The 16,290-nt window shown below is 41.9% G+C and overlaps 1 protein-coding gene and 1 long non-coding RNA gene across 2 annotated transcripts in view; one reads left to right on the top strand and one right to left on the bottom strand.

Moving 5' to 3' along the window:
• LOC306936093 overlaps nucleotides 1-16,290 on the bottom strand; it is a 117,539-nt gene that overhangs the window by 6,279 nt on the left and 94,970 nt on the right. The window lies entirely within an intron of this gene.
• Nucleotides 1,506-14,647, top strand: LOC306936251 (uncharacterized protein; the record flags this gene model as incomplete). The annotated part of the gene is made up of 4 exons (XM_079519743.1): nucleotides 1,506-1,609; nucleotides 4,692-4,854; nucleotides 9,254-9,705; nucleotides 14,636-14,647. The coding sequence occupies exons 2-4, from the start codon at nucleotides 4,692-4,694 to the stop codon at nucleotides 14,645-14,647; spliced, it is 627 nt and encodes a 208-aa protein (XP_079375869.1). The 5' UTR covers nucleotides 1,506-1,609.

Raw genomic sequence — 16,290 nt, 5'->3', positions numbered from 1 at the left:
GATAAGATTTCACAATTCCATGCTGCATTGATGTGGTAGACTACCATAGGAGAGATAACAGGCAAATGTTGAACAAAATAACAATTATTCTACATTCAACTGATTGTGTAGACTTCTTGTAAATTAAGTAATGTAGATGTTTAACAATAGAGTGTAACATGAAACCAAATTGACCCATTTATGGTCTATTCAAATTTGGTTTAATGTTTCACTCTCAAGAGTTCCATTTCTATAAGGGTCCATTTGGTTACCAACTGCATTTAGCTGGGGACAACCTTGAACCCCGGAGGACCACTAGCTTCTTTTCCCTTTTTACCTCCTTTATGATGAATTCCTGTTCTGTCTATAGAAGTGTCTATTTGTACGTCTCTAAATGTTTTGATGATTTGAACATGGTGGACCCTTTGTATTGAGTTTGTGCTTGAAATGTACTGTAATTCTGCAAACTGTTAATAAATTCTTCAATCAATCAATCAATCAAGCTACTGGTATTTATTTTAAAGTCTCATGGCCACTATCAATGGTTGAGCAGCACCACCTAGTGTTTATTTGATGCAACGTCAAGCACTGCAGCATCAACTGACATCACAATGCATAGAGTCGGCAGCCCCAAACACCTAGCCTGGCTAATAAGCCAGACTCAAATCACACTACATCCCTTCCCAGGATACGCTGCTATAAATAAGCAATATGTTTTCAGTATTGCTCTCTCTCTTTTTTAATGTGATTATGGCAAATAATCTCAGGATGTCACTGCACTGAGAGACATGCAGCTGAGACGTATGGTGATGGAGAGCATGTGGAAAAAGGATGCAGTATTTGTACACCTCACCTCGTCCTCATTGATACCCACCCATGCACCTGTCTAACTAGTAACTACAAAACAATGTCCACAACACCAGAGGGAGCTCCAGATATCCCGTTCAACTACAGTATATGGCTATACTATATACTACTCAGACTTGGCACGATTAGGAACAAGGGTTTAAAAACAGCATATCCTGTTTTAACTGATTGCTGAATATATAATTGTATTAACGGTTTGTTGTAAACTAATATTGTAAATGAGGGGTTCCCTCAATGGTCTCTCCGATAATTTAAATAAAGGTTGAATGAATGAAAAAGAAAATGTTCTCCTTATGTCACCAAATTGTGGAATGTCCTACCAACAGCCATAAAGACGTGTGAATCCCTATTCCCTCTTTCAAATCTGCTTAAAAGAACTACAGGTGGCTGTATAATAGCAGAGTGAAGATAATCTACTAGAAATGCCTGTGATGATCCACTTCTGAGATCGATCTATTGCTCATGCCTTCAGTCTGTAGCCAGAGCCATATAAGTAAGACAGTTGATTTACGACATAGAGGGGGGAGAAAACAGCCTGGTCACGTGGTTCATGTACTTGCGCTCGCCCATTGACTCCAATGCATTCCGTAAACTTCCGGGTTGTCCCCATTCAATAGAAGTCTTATGTTATGCAGTAGAAGAGACTGGGCCCCATGAAGGGAACGGAGTTGTCGTAACTGTCTTATTCTATGGCGCTGTGTAGGGAAGCCACCGTCCTCCATTGAATACAAAGCTGAGTGAGAGTGAGAAGCCCCTGTTTCAGGTAATTATGTGTGGGGGAAACGTTATCATATGGATGCATACTGTTGAATGCTAGGCCTGCACTCTGGGTTTTATGTGTTTTGATGGGGAAAGAACATTATTAGCGTGTGCAGTGTTTTCTCACTGTGACCACAACATATACATATGAGCTAAGCTAAGCTAACGTAGATTTGAACTACAGTCTTGGTGTGTGCGCGTGCGACCCACTACCGTTATTTTGATACATTTATGTTGCCACATTAAAGCCACATTGCAAATTATTGGTGAAATATGCTAATGTGTGAAAAGAAATAGAAAACATTGAAATGGGAGTTTATTATGTTATGTGTGTTTTATAAGCTACCTGGGCATGATGGCATTGAATAAACATTACATTCTATAGGAAATTATTATAATTATTAATTAATTAACCTATAGTGCATTTTTCCATATCGTTATTATCATTTGGCTATATGAAACAGAAATGAGACACACCTTCTGCATGGGCATGTTCAACCTCAACATAGCCCCTTTTGGCATGCTCGGTTACCTTTACCTTGGACGGCGGTACCTAGGGTCCCTCGTAGACCTAGAATGCCTGTGATCATTTAATTAACTTCGTAAATTTTCATGTATCATAGGCATAGAACGGTCGCTACTGTCCCTGGTAGATTTCAATTGTGTGCGGCCTGAATGTGATAAATGCTCCGTTTGTACTCACCCATTAAATAATTCCAAAAACGTGGAGGGAAATATGGTCCTCTAGTTTTATATCCATGTGAAAGTTCTGGCACAAAACGTGTATTTAGTAAATTATCTCCACTTTTTCAAGAGATGCACACGGACTTCTTTCTCTCCGGCGAGGGGGGACTGGAATGATCGATGAACTGATTTTAGACGTCATCACCAATTGACAAGGGAAACACAAAAAGTTTGGGTCACACAATTGGCAGGTGCCTTGCGATAGGTGCTGGGTAATTAATCACACCACCTGCCAATTGTGTGACCCAAACTTTTTGTGTTTCCCTTGTCAATTGGTGATGACGTCTAAAATCAGTTCATCGATCATTCCAGTCCCCCCTCGCCGGAGAGAAAGAAGTCCGTGTGCATCTCTTGAAAAAGTGGAGATAATTTACTAAATACACGTTTTGTGCCAGAACTTTCACATGGATATAAAACTAGAGGACCATATTTCATTCCACGTCTTTGGAATTATTTAATGGGTGAGTACAAACAGAGCATTTATCACATTAAGGCCGCCCAGTTAACGTCCGACATGAAAGTAACCGCGACCGTTCTATGGCTCTGTATGTGAAATACTGTATATACTGTATGTAACAACAGAGCCATTCTAGGGCTAGGGTCCCTCGTAGGTTTTTCCACCCTCCGTAGGACGCAGATTTACCTACTGTCTGTTCACGGAGACCTGCGCGGTCGCTTGAGTGTTGGTGAGATGTTTCAGACAACGGAAACGTGTGCGAAGCGGCGTTAATCGCTGTTGCCATTTAGTATTTTTAATCTTTTTTTGAAATTTTGGCTTCTCTGAAATTCTCTCTTCCTCACTTCCCATGTCCCGCCTCTTCTTCTTCTTCTTCTGTTGGGATTTCCGGCAGTGTAGACGCTTTCGCGTATTACTGCCCTCCACCGTTCATGATGATACTCCGCTCAGTGCTCTATATCCTCTTATATAGGTCTGCATTGTGGAGGAAGGCCAGGACGCTCCTCTCCACAGCATGTTGCTCCTTTCCCTGGCTGAACAGGGTCTTGTACTCCACAGAGGGTATCCCGATATTGGCTAGTTCCTCACATAGCTGAGCTCTTTCTGCCCTGTATCTCTCACACTCAAATAGGGCGTGGACATGTCCCGCCTCCCAAGACACGACAGCATTATAAACATCCTGCATGTACGCGGTCGGCCAATCAGAGGCAGTAACTAGGTCTAGGACGTGCAGCTAGCCAGTCTTGGTGCGGGAGGCGTTACAAAGGGAAGTCAACAAGGAAGTCACTGAAGAGAGGGGAGAGAGAAGTATAGCGAAGCAAATTAACGCCACTTCGCATACGTGTCCGTTGTCTCCTAAAGCTGTTGTATGCATCTTTGAAACATCTCACCAAGTTAAGGACGCCCCGCCGCCCCCCACGGAGTCTACGTCACTGACTGAATGGTAGATTGGCATTTGCCACAAAGCCCTTCTATTGCCTGCCTGACACGAAACTAAATGACAATAATGACTGAATCGTTAGTAATAACTGTAGTTATTGATGAATAACAAACTATAGTATATTCATTAGGATTTTTGGGGTTTCAAACTACTTTAGTTTGGTTTAACACGAGCAAAGACAAGGTCAAAGTGACCCGAAGGCCCTGGGTGACACTAAAACACGAAGACCCTAGGAGGGTTAAGGCCAAGGGGCCAGTGAGGCTATTCAACGTTGAGGCGCTCGGCCCTAGTGGTAGGAGGAGGGACTACAGGCGGACCCGTGGATTCATGACCGGGAAACCCCGTGCAGCTGGGCTTTAACATTGAGCGCTCGGTTGCACTTCCGCATTTGACCACCAAAATTTGGTGGTCAAATGCGGAAGTAGACGTTCTGAGACGGTACTTCCGGCAGTCTTCCGGGTGCTTCAAAACGCCACTGAGCAACTTCCACTGACATGAATAGCTGGGGGGGCGGAGCTTCGCGCCAGTTCAGTCTCTATCCTTTTATATACTCTATGGTTAAGGCTCATTCATAGTCTGGATTTTCGGTGGTGGGGTGACCACCGCTCCGGTGGTGAGGTGACCACCGGAGCTGAAATAACGTTGAGCGGTGGTGAGTAAAAACAGAGAGAAGGGCTGGGGCGGTGGCGGTGGTTTGCTCTTCACCGCGGCTCGTGACGTCATGTTGTAGTTCGGTGGTCACCTCACCACCGAAAATCCAGACTATGAATGAGCCTTGAATCTCTTATCCCTACTTTAACTTGGTTGACTTTTGCATCTCTGGTGAGCACCTGGTTGTCTTGTTCTCTCTATAATATCTAATTGTAATAATTGTGTGTGTGCGTGCGTGCGTGCGTGCATGCGTGCGTGCGTGCGTGCGTGCGAGCGTGCACATGTATAAAGCAGATGTCTACCAGTGATGAGCATCTATCCAGTCACAGCATGTTGACTCAGCAGGACTCAGCAGCCCTGAGTCCAGACCTGAGCTCCGCTGCCCTCTGGAGGACAGACCATGCAATGGCTCCTCCCACCTTCACCTGGGAGGACAACAACCACACTGATACAGGCAGTGAGTCTCTCTCTCTCTCTCTCTCCATTTTGCACCACATGCTTACAAGCACCACAGGGACGACCGCTGGGAAACTTTGCATGCACACTCCCAGTGCGCCAAGGAAGAACCTCCACCACAATTGTTTTTAAATCGGCGTGTTACAGTGCCACCATGAGACATATTTTCTTTATGAAACAAGTTTAAATAAAGAAATAAATAAATTCTTACAGTAAATTCTTACTGCAAGATGATATTACATCCAACAACCAGTGGTAGAGGCGGGCTCGTTCGCCTTTCTACAGAAGCCTGTTTAGGACAAAACACTGCGTCGTATCTGGTCATTATGAAAAACAATCAACAAATAAGCGTTTAGCTGGAAAGGGTGGTACGCACTACGTCAAAAATCATCGGCCACGACCTTCCAACTGTCTCCTCCATCTACACCACACGCACCAAGCGTAGGATGCAGAGGGTGATTGCCGACCCCTCCCACCCTGCCAGCTCTCTCTTTGTACCCCTACAAGAGGTAAGAGACTTCGGTCTCTAAAGTGCAATACCTCAAAAATACCACTTATCCCGAGGCTGTTCGCCTCCTGAACTCCGACCCTCTTCACTTGCACTTTACAGCGTGATGCTGGTTTGTAAAAACGATTAACTAGTCTGCGATGAATTGTAATTTATTCAACATGAATTGTAACGTTTTTTATCTATTGGTCCCTCTCATATGATGTTTGTACTTTTGTATCTTTTTCTACTGTATGAATATGTGATGTTTGTCTGTGTCTGTTTTTAGAGCACTGAAACAAACTCTGTTGACAAATACCGGTATCACTTGTTTTTTTGTTTTGTTTTGATAATCCTCCCTACTATAGAGTAGGGCTGGGTGCAATAACCGCAATATCGCCATACCGCCGGTATACAACGCATACCGCGGTATCGGGTTCGTTACCGCGGTCAAAAAAAAAAAAAAAAAAAATCTTTTTTTTTTTTTAAGTTTTTTTTGTCCGTGCTGTTCTGGCGCCCTAGGTTCTAACCCTAACCCTAACCCTAGTTCTAACCCTAGGTTCTAGGCCTAAGTGCATATGGTTGATATGAAATAAAGTGTATCATAATAAACAGTGAGGCTCAGTCAGTCTAATCATATGCCAGCAACACCAGAGGGAGTTCAACAAACCATGTGCAACCCAGATTCGGCACAAACAAGTATTGATTGATTGATTGATTGAACTATTTATTAACAGTTTGCAGAATTACAGTAGCCTACATTTCAAGCACAACTCAATACAAAGACTGTTAACTGCGAGTGGACGACCCAATAAAGCATTACACTTGTTTACAAGAGGGTCCACCTAAATTAATTTCACTCCTATGCCACAAAAATGTGGAACGCCCTACCAACTGTCATTAAGACATGTAAATCCCTTGACTCCACCCACCCCTTTTCCCCCTCACTGTATATGTTTTTCCCCCTTTTTACCTCCTTTATGATGATTTCCTGTTTTTGGCTTTATAGAAGTGTATAGTGTACAAAATGTTATGATGAATTGAACAAGGTGGACCCTCTTGTAAACAAGTGTAATGCTTTATGGTGTCGTCCACTCACAGAGTAACAGTTAACAGTTTTTGTATTGAGTTGTGCAAATGTACTGTAAACTGTTAATACAAACTTAAATCAATCAATCAAGCAATAATGTTAACTCATGGCTTGGGGACTGGGGAGGCGCGCAGTTGCTGCGTGGTGTGGAGCGGCTGGAAGTTGAACCTTTCAATTCATCATATATTAAATCTATCAGTTAACTTGGAATTTGTTTAATATGTTTAAGATTTTAGGTTCCATGATGAGGGGACGTTTTTGAATGGTGGTGTTTGTTTCATGCGATGCGCTGCTGAGCGGGCATTTCATTGGAGTGAGAATGGTTGCCATTGCGATTCCAAGTGAGACAGTGTGCGGGATTCTTTTTTTCTCTACTTCTCAGTTCCAGTTATCCGACGCACCTGTCCATTGTAGGTGTGCAGAAGGACTTTTTCTTATAGTCAGTCAAAAGATAAAAACAGTTCTGTCCGTCCTGTCTGTACAGCTCTCTCTCTCTCTCTCTCTCTCTCTCCCTCCCTCTCCCCCTTTCTCTTCTCTCGCTGACAGACATCAATACAAAGTTGAAACCGTTACGATGCGCCCTTATCCATAGGCTACAGCCTAATGTCTCTCTCTCTCTCTCTCTCTCTCTCTCTCTCTCTCCCCCTTTCTCTTCTCGTCTCTCGCTGACAGACATCAATACAAAATTGAAACCTGTTACCTACGATGCGCCCTTATCCATAGGCTACACGTTTAGCCTAATCTTTCTCTCTCTCTCTCTGACGGTCTGAGCAATGCACGATGCACCTGGCTGTTACAATAGCGCGAGGTATTAATATTCTCTCAAAACAAAGTCGGACAATGTTTTAAATTAGGCTACTCCAAACCAGACCCACCTATAAATGTTGTCTGTTGTGACATCAATGGGATCGCAGGAAAAAGACGCTCAACACAACTTGTCTTGATCTGAAATGATGTGAAATCCGTTCGCTTTTTTATTTCTTTTTTTAACAGCGGGCTGCGGGAGATGTCTGACGCAGTTGATTTGATTGACACCCGAACACGTGTTGCGGCATTGACATGCCAATCTTGCATGGTTGAATGGTTATTTGGCCCAAAAGGATTTATATATATTATAATCACACAATCAAAGTCCGGATCGTTTGCAGCTGGGGTTAATTGCCTCGCGCTGCGCAAGGGTCTTACTCTTCACAATAGCGCTGTTGTGGATTTAATTTTGGTAAACTGGATAACAACAGAAACACGTGGAAAAGCTATATGAGTCGTCTTGTCTGTTGTCTCTGCAACGGTGCCACTGTGTGTGTGTGTGTTTGTGAGCTGTGAGGGGAGGCCGCGCATGGAGGAATGACACTGGAACTGCACTAAAGACACACAGCTGCTCTATACATCTCCGTATACGGTGTTTTACCGGATTTTGCAGACCTGCTCTAACATCTCCATACACGGTGTTCCACCGGACTAAATAACACTATAAAACCGGAGGATTTTTTTTCGCGCGCGGGGGGGGGGGGGGGGGGGGGGATGCGGTAATTATCGCCATACCGGCGGTATGGGGGCCGACAATAACCGCGGTAATAAAAATCCCATACCGCCCCAGCCCTACTATAGAGTGTGCTGACCATATACAATTTACAATTTACAATTTAGGCATTTAGCAGACGCTCTTAATCCAGAGCGACTTACATTAAGCAATAACAAAAGGCATGGCATACATCACATGTATAAAAAGTAGTTATCATGAATCATGCGTAAACTAAGAACGTAACAGTGGAGTATCTATGTAAACTATACATACTATACTATATAATATATTATACATGTGTACTATAAAGTGCTATGACTACATAAAGTGCAATTCTAGAGCTGTCTACATAACAAGCTATAAGTCTGTTTAAAATACTGACTTATAGCTTGTTATGTAGACAGCTCTAGAATTTATAGATATATAATATAATATAAGGAGTTCCTCCCTGTCCCCAGTTAACCCATGGGGGTCAAATAACCTTAGGTTTCGTTTTTGGCTAGGTGGCCCAGCCTTCATCCAATCAGGATGGAGAGGGGCCTTCCGCCTAGAGAGGGGCCTTCCGCCAATCATGATCGGGGCAGGCCTTTGTGTATGTGCTGTTGGCCTGTCGCGTGTCCCCCACTGTAGTGCGTGCATGTGCACATCTTGTTATCGGGGCGGACCGGGGGGTTTTCAAAGTCACCCAAATCACTGAATGCTCCTTTAAGACTGCAATAAGAGATCATGGGTCTTTATATCGTTTCCTGCTTCCTACATAATGTAATTGAATGCGCTTCATGTGCTTGATGTTTTGTATAAAGCACATTCTGCTGACGTTATGTTCTCTCTCTCATGGGGTGGGAGTGGCTCAGGTGTTAGAGTGGCCGGTAGAGCAGCCGGATGGGAACCTTGGGGTTCCCAGTTCCATCCTGGGCTCCTCCAGAGTTAAGCGTTTTTCATAGTCTGGATATTCGGTGGTGAGGTGACCACCGAACTACAACATGACGTCACGAGCCGCGGTGAAGAGCAAACCACCACCACCGCCCCAGCCCTTCTCTCTGTTATTACTCACCACCGCTCAACGTTATTTCAGCTCCGGTGGTCACCTCACCGCCGGCGCGGTGGTCACCTCACCACCGAAAATCCAGACTATGAATGAGCCTTAAGTGTCCTTGAGCAAGCCTCTGAATCCCTAATTGCTCCCGATGTGCAGGTTGGTGCCTTGCATGTTTCCCTCCGCCATCGGTGTATGAATGTAAAGCGCTATAGATAAATGTGCTATATAAATGCACAATTTACCATTTCTCTCCATGTTCTAGATCTCCAAATCCTTCCTGGTGTGTGTAAAGATGAGTCTTCCCCTGATCGCCAGGAGAGCAGCAGCAGTAGTCTGGTGAAACTAGAACCTCCACAGATTAAAGATGGACAGGAGGAGAGCAGCTCCAGTCTGATCCAGGTGAAAATAGAACCTCCACAGATTAAAGATGAACCTGAGGAGAATGGCTCCATACTGGTCCAGGTGAAAATAGAACCTCCACAGGTTAAAGATGAACAGGAGGAGAGCAACTCCAGTCTGGTCCAGGTGAAAATAGAACCTCCACAGATTAAAGATGAACAGGAGGAGAGCAGCTCCAGTCTGATCCAGGTAAAAATAGAACCTCCACAGATTAAAGATGAACAGGAGGAGAGCAACTTCATACTGGTCCAGGTGAAAATAGAACCTCCACAGATTAAAGATGAAGCTGAGGAGAATATCTCCATACTGGTCCAGGTGAACATAGAACCTCCACAGATTAAATATGAACAGGAGGAGAGCAACTCCAGTCTGGTCCAGGTGAAAATAGAAAGTCCACAGATTGAGTCAGAAGTACTTCTAAAACCAGAGGACGCTGCGGGATTATCGTTGACATTACTAGCAGTGAAAAGTGAAGATGACGATGGAAACAGTAAGACGGAGCCTCTAGCCAGCACCTCAACTGAACACATGGAAACACAAGCTGATGTAGAGGACTGTGGAACATCACAACCAACTAGTGATGAGCAGCTCCTGTCTTTACACGGTTCTTATGCTTATAACAGTGATGACTGGGAGACCACGGATGATGAGTCTGTTTTGGACACACTGGAATCATGCAAGACCCAACCTGTGGAAGGACACAAATTGTCTTATAGCAACCTGTCCCAGAATCTGAAATCATTTAAACAAAAGCCATACATGAGAGGTGGTACAGAGTGTGGTATAGTCTGTGGTGGCATGAGTGTTCTGGCAGAACACGTGGTTATTCATACAGGCAAAAAGCCATTTGTTTGTACAGTTTGTAACAAAAGCTTTAAAAACAATTATTACCTGAAATCACACATGATAATTCATACTGGCGAAACGCCCTTTGTTTGTACAGTTTGTAACAAAAGCTTTAGGCGAAATCACGATCTGCAAACACACATGATGATTCATACAGGAGAAAAGCCCTTTGTATGTACAGTTTGTAACAAAAGCTTTATCCAAAAAACAAATCTAAAATCACACATGAGGATTCATACAGGAGAAAAGCCATTTGTTTGTACAGTTTGTAACAAAAACTTTACACAAAATGTTTACCTGAAAACACACATGATAATTCATACTGGCGAAACGCCCTTTGTTTGTACAGTTTGTAACAAAAGCTTTAGGCGAAATCACGATCTGCAAACACACATGATGATTCATACAGGAGAAAAGCCCTTTGTATGTACAGTTTGTAACAAAAGCTTTATCCAAAAAACAAATCTAAAATCACACATGAGGATTCATACACGTGAAAAGCCATTTGCTTGTACAGTTTGTAACACAAGCTATAAACATAAAGATTCTCTGAAAAAACATATGATGTTTCATGCAGGCGAAACACCATTTGTTTGTACAGTTTGTAACAAAAGCTTTAAACACAAAGTATCTCTGAAAAGACACATGATGTTTCATACAGGCGAAAAGCCATTTGTTTGTACAGTTTGTAACAAAAACTTTAAAAACAATTATTACCTGAAATCACACATGAGGATTCATACAGGAGAAAAGCCATTTGTTTGTACAGTTTGTAACAAAAGCTTTAGTCAAAATGGTCATCTGAAAAAACACGTGAGAATGCATACAAAAAAAGCGAAATAACTGAAACTAAAAACAAATTAAAAAATATATTGTTTTTTGTTTACTGAAAAACTAGAATAATAATAATTTAAAATAAAAAACAATAACTGAAACAGTGTTTACAAAGCAAAACAAACTAAAACTACAATAAGTATTCCTCCAGGTCACCAGCAGGTCATGGCCATATGCAGAGACTCGAGAGCAATAATCTTTTGCACGGCAGATTCGCGACACAGTTGTAGGTAACAATGTGAAAATCTGCCTCATGGTCGCGCTATAACAGACTTATAAAGATTTGTACAGATTAGCTGTACACACTGTGACACTAAACACAGATGGAAGGACGGACGTGCAAAACATCCAATCCAATCCAATCCAATCCAACTTTATTTATAGAGCACATTTAAAAACAACAGAGTTGACCAAAGTGCTTTACATAACAAATAAAAGTGCACAAAATCGTCAAAAACATATTATAGAGATACAAATATACAGGGTGGAGAAAAACCAAACAAACAAAACAAAAGATAAAAATTAAATTAAATAAAATTAAAAATACATTAAAAATAACTCACTCTGGGGTAAAAGCTTGGGAATAAAAAAGTGTTTTAAGACGGGATTTAAAAATATGGATAGAGGGGGACAGTTTTACTAAGAGGGGGAGTTCATTCCACAGTTTAGGGGCAGCTACCGAAAAGGCACGATCTCCCCTAAGTCTCAGTTTTGCCTTTGGGACCTCCAGCAGAAGCTTGTTTGCTGATCTCAATGATTTTTCTGGGACATACAATTTTAAAAGATCTGAAATATAAGGAGGTGCTAGCCCATTAAGGGATTTAAAAACAAACAATAAAATCTTAAACTTGATCCTAAAATGGGGGAAATGTGGTCACGCCTTCTTGTGCCTGTCAGAAGGCGTGCAGCAGCATTTTGCACTAGTTGCAATCTATAAATGCAGCCCTTGCTAGCCCCAACATAAAGTGCATTGCAGTAATCCAGGCGGGTAGTGATAAAAGCATGTATGACTTTTTCAAAATCTAAAAAAGTTAAAAAAGGCTTCACCTTAGATAAAATCCTGAGCTGGAAAAAAAATGATTTTAAAACTAAATTCACCTGTTTATCCATTAAAAAGTCACTGTCCATTCTTACACCAAGGTTGGTTACGGTGGGTTTAATATATTGTGCCAGGGGGCCGAGGTCCACTTCGGACATATTTGCAGCAAGACTGGGTTTAAAAATTATAATCTCTGTTTTGCTCTCATTCAAATTTAAAAAATGTAAAGCCATCCAGGCTTTAATGTCATCCAGACATTCCAGGAGTTGGCTTGGAGGGGTGGTACTGTCTCGCTTGATGGGGAGGTAGATTTGGGAGTCGTCTGCATAAAAATGGAAGGACATGCCATGTTTGCGTAAAATTGACCCTAGGGGAGTAAATAAAGTGCAAAAAGAATGGGCCCAAGGATTGAGCCCTGGGGCACCCCATAGGGGAGGGGGGCAGAAGATGACATTAACCCACCGGTGCTGATGGTGAAGCTTCTCCCAGTGACATACGACCTAAACCAATCCAGTGCTGTGCCCTTTATACCCACCCAGTGCTCAAGACGTGAAATTAGGATAGTGTGGTCAATCGTGTCAAAAGCGGCCGTAAGATCTAAAAGCAATAAAACCGCAAAATTGCCAGAATCTGTAGTTATTAAAAGATAATTAAAAACTCTTAAAAGTGCTGACTCAGTGCTATGAAGTGGTTTAAAACCGGACTGGAACCTCTCAAAAATACCGTTTCTATCAATAAAATCCTGGATTTGTAAAAGTACGACTTTCTCTAGAATCTTTGAAATGAAAGGGAGTTTAGAAATGGGTCTAAAATTGGAGAGAATTGTGGTATCTAGGTTTGGTTTTTTAATTAAAGGTTGCACTACTGCCTGTTTAAAATATGTTGGTACAATACCAGAAACTAAGCTGCTGTTTAAAATATGCTGGATGTTGGGTCCAACAGTGTCCCACACCTCTTTAAGTGGGACAGGATGAGGGTTTTAATTTAGAAATGAAATGAAATGAAATGAAATCTATATTTACCCAGGGTATCTGGGCTAAGCTCAAGAACTTGTTTCCAGCCAGGCCCTGCTCATAGAACACATTTCATCGTAGTGGTTGATGCCTTGTTCAAGGGCATTTCAGCGGTGGTAATTTTAACGTGTCGGACGGCTGATTCGAACTGGGAACCTTCCGGTATCAAAAAAAACGAAACGATGGTCGCAAGGGAGGGAAGGGAGGCGGCTTCAAAGTGAGTAAAAGTGGCAGTGGAAGTAAAATGTATGGACTGGTCAAACGAAGGGGGAGTAATATGGGCTCTAATTGTAGTGATTTTATTTACAAAAAAGTGCAAAAAGGCTTCAGAGGTCTCTGGGGAGGGCTCAGAGAGGTCAGCTTGGGGTGGGTTTAAGAAAGAATTAATTGTGCTAAAAAGTACTCTGGGTTTATGACAATTAGTTAAAATGTCTTTGGCCTGTTGGAAACAACAAACTGAAATTATAGACAAAATTCCCTTAAGGCTCATTCATAGTCTGGATTTTCGGTGGTGAGGTGACCACCGCTCCGGTGGTGAGGTGACCACCGGAGCTGAAATAACGTTGAGCGGTAGTGAGTAAAAACAGAGAGAAGGGCTGGGGCGGTGGCGGTGGTTTGCTCTTCACCGCGGCTCGTGACGTCATGTTGTGGACTTGTGGTCACCTCACCACCGAAAATCCAGACTATGAATAACGCTTTAGGTTCATTTAAAAGGTTTTAGGGATGTTATGCATGTATTGATTTGAAATATAAAGAACTAAAACTAACTAACTAAATGAATTCGGGGAAACAATATTCAAAATGAACTATTATAACCTTGTTTGGAAGTTGGCTGACAGCAGAGCCATAGTGGCATACCAGGGAGTTTCACCCTATCGATTAACTTAATTTAATCAATATGACCGACTGGTTTATGAACTGATGACTGGCTTGTTATGCCTTATGATTTATTCATTCAACTGAACCGTGGCATTACGGATATTCTCCACAGAACCACAGAGAATATCTGCCCTTTATTTCCCTCTCCTCCCTTGCTCTGTTTGACTTTTGAATTTATTTGCCTTCCATTTATGGATAAGGAGGATGGGAGCATTAATGTAGGAAAAACGCCTTGTGCGCAATACATTATTATTATCATTATTATTATTATTTTCATACTGGCGCTGTCTCTTATTGAAACTTATGGTGCACAATGCGCAATCCTTTGTTTAATCCTTGTTAGCTTGTTTTGTTTTGTTTTTTGTTTAGGCTTATTCAAAAGTGAATTTAATTTGAATTAAGTACTGTCCAACTCCTTTCGACTCCAGATGGGTTTTATGATTCTATTTTTTTTTTTTTTTTTTTAATATTCTAGTTTTTTGTTGTACTGACAACGTTGGCGCTAATGATTGACTTGATTATCTATATGCTATTTAGGCCTATATTATGTCCTAGTTTGATTGTCTATTTTCCCCTCTTCCTTTTTTGTGCATTACATGCTAATTTCTCATGGTGTGTTTTGGTCTGGCTCTAGGAGAGGGTGTAACCAAATGGACCCTTGTGGCCCGTTTGCTTGTACAGTGTTACAAATTGTTAAATTAACATACGCCTTTAGTGTGCAGAGTACATTGTATGTCTATTTCGATTAATGATAATAAAAACAAATGTCCAAACTCTATTCTATTCTAACTCTATTTATTTATCCATCCTCTTTCTGGAGGGCAGGATTTAGTTTGTTAATATTATATATTTTTAGCATATGACAGAGATTCTCTCTAATTTTTTTATGTGATGCTAAATTACAGAATCAGTCTGAAATTATGGCTGTGAGACCATCATTTTTATTTTACCCTGAACATTGAACACTTATTTAGTTATTTTACACTGAAATTATTTTTGTCCATAAATAAAGCGAGCACAATTGCAGTGGAACGAGGATGCAACCTCTACCAGTTTACCTCTACCAATCTAATTTTGAAGAAAGCATCTAGTTATTAAAATAGTCAGGGACTGAGTGGACACTATAGTGCAACATTATCATGGCTGTAAGAAACTAGAACATGGAGGCATATTAAGAGTGTAAAGATATTGATGCAATGCATGCAAAGCATAATCACTGCAAGTCTCATGTCCAATATAAATAGTTGAGCAGCAGCACCTAGTGTTTATTTGATGCAACGTCAAGCACTGCAGCATCAACTGACATCACAATGCATGAAATATTCAACTTTTGGTAGTCGACTAAATATCAACAACCTTAATAATTTAGTCTGAACACTTAACCCAGAAACCTAACCTTAAACAAAAACTATGCCTAAACTTAACCTCAAAACCACACCCAAGAGGGAACCGCGACATGTTACCAATTTGTCATTGGTATTGCCATGGGCTGGGTTATGGCACGATTCCCTCTTGGGTGTGGTTTTGAGGTTGCCTGGGTTCCAGCCTGAATCGCTGCGTTCCGTGAATGTTGTCACTCGCTACGAGTGACGTAACAGATTCACAGATGATTCAGGCTGGAACCCAGGCTAATTTTGAGGTTAGGTTTAGGCATAGTTTATGTGAGGTTAGGGTTAAGGACTTAACAGTGTTCTGTACCTGTATTTGTTTACGGTATGTATAAGCAGCACAATGCAATTTATTTCTTTTTGCAGGGCGATGCTGAAAATGAGCACCTGTGCTCAGCTACTTCCCTGGGTAAATAAAGGATACAAAAATGTTGGTAACATGTCATTGTTCCGACCTCCCAACACTATCCCTAACCCTAACATCAGTCTTAACCGCGACCACGTAGGTCAATAACCCTAACCTCAGTCTTAACAGGCCACACATCAGTCTTAACCGGCCACGTATAGTTCGGACAAACGGGATGTCGGACTTATGGGAGGACACAGCGGTGGTGCAGAAGCTACGAATCATTTTATTTCGAGAAATAACTAAATGAAGCATACAAAAGGTGTGAGGTGTGCAAGTCGGTAAGATCAGTGATGTCAGCGATGTGGATGTCTGAGCATCAATGTAGTGTGAAGGGAACTAAAGAGAAGCAAACTAAAATGTGCTGTCAGCTGGGGAGAGAAACGGAGAGAGAGAGAGAGAGATCATTGAATGGCTGGGAGTCTGGGAGCCACTGTTAAAACTTAAAAGGCTTGGCCAAGCCTACAGGATCTGTGGGCACACAGGGGAGACGGG

The sequence above is a fragment of the Electrona antarctica genome (assembly GCF_951216825.1).
Source record: "Electrona antarctica genome assembly, chromosome: 14".
NCBI classification, from domain to species: domain Eukaryota; kingdom Metazoa; phylum Chordata; class Actinopteri; order Myctophiformes; family Myctophidae; genus Electrona; species Electrona antarctica.
This window is presented reverse-complemented; position numbering and strand designations above follow the sequence as displayed.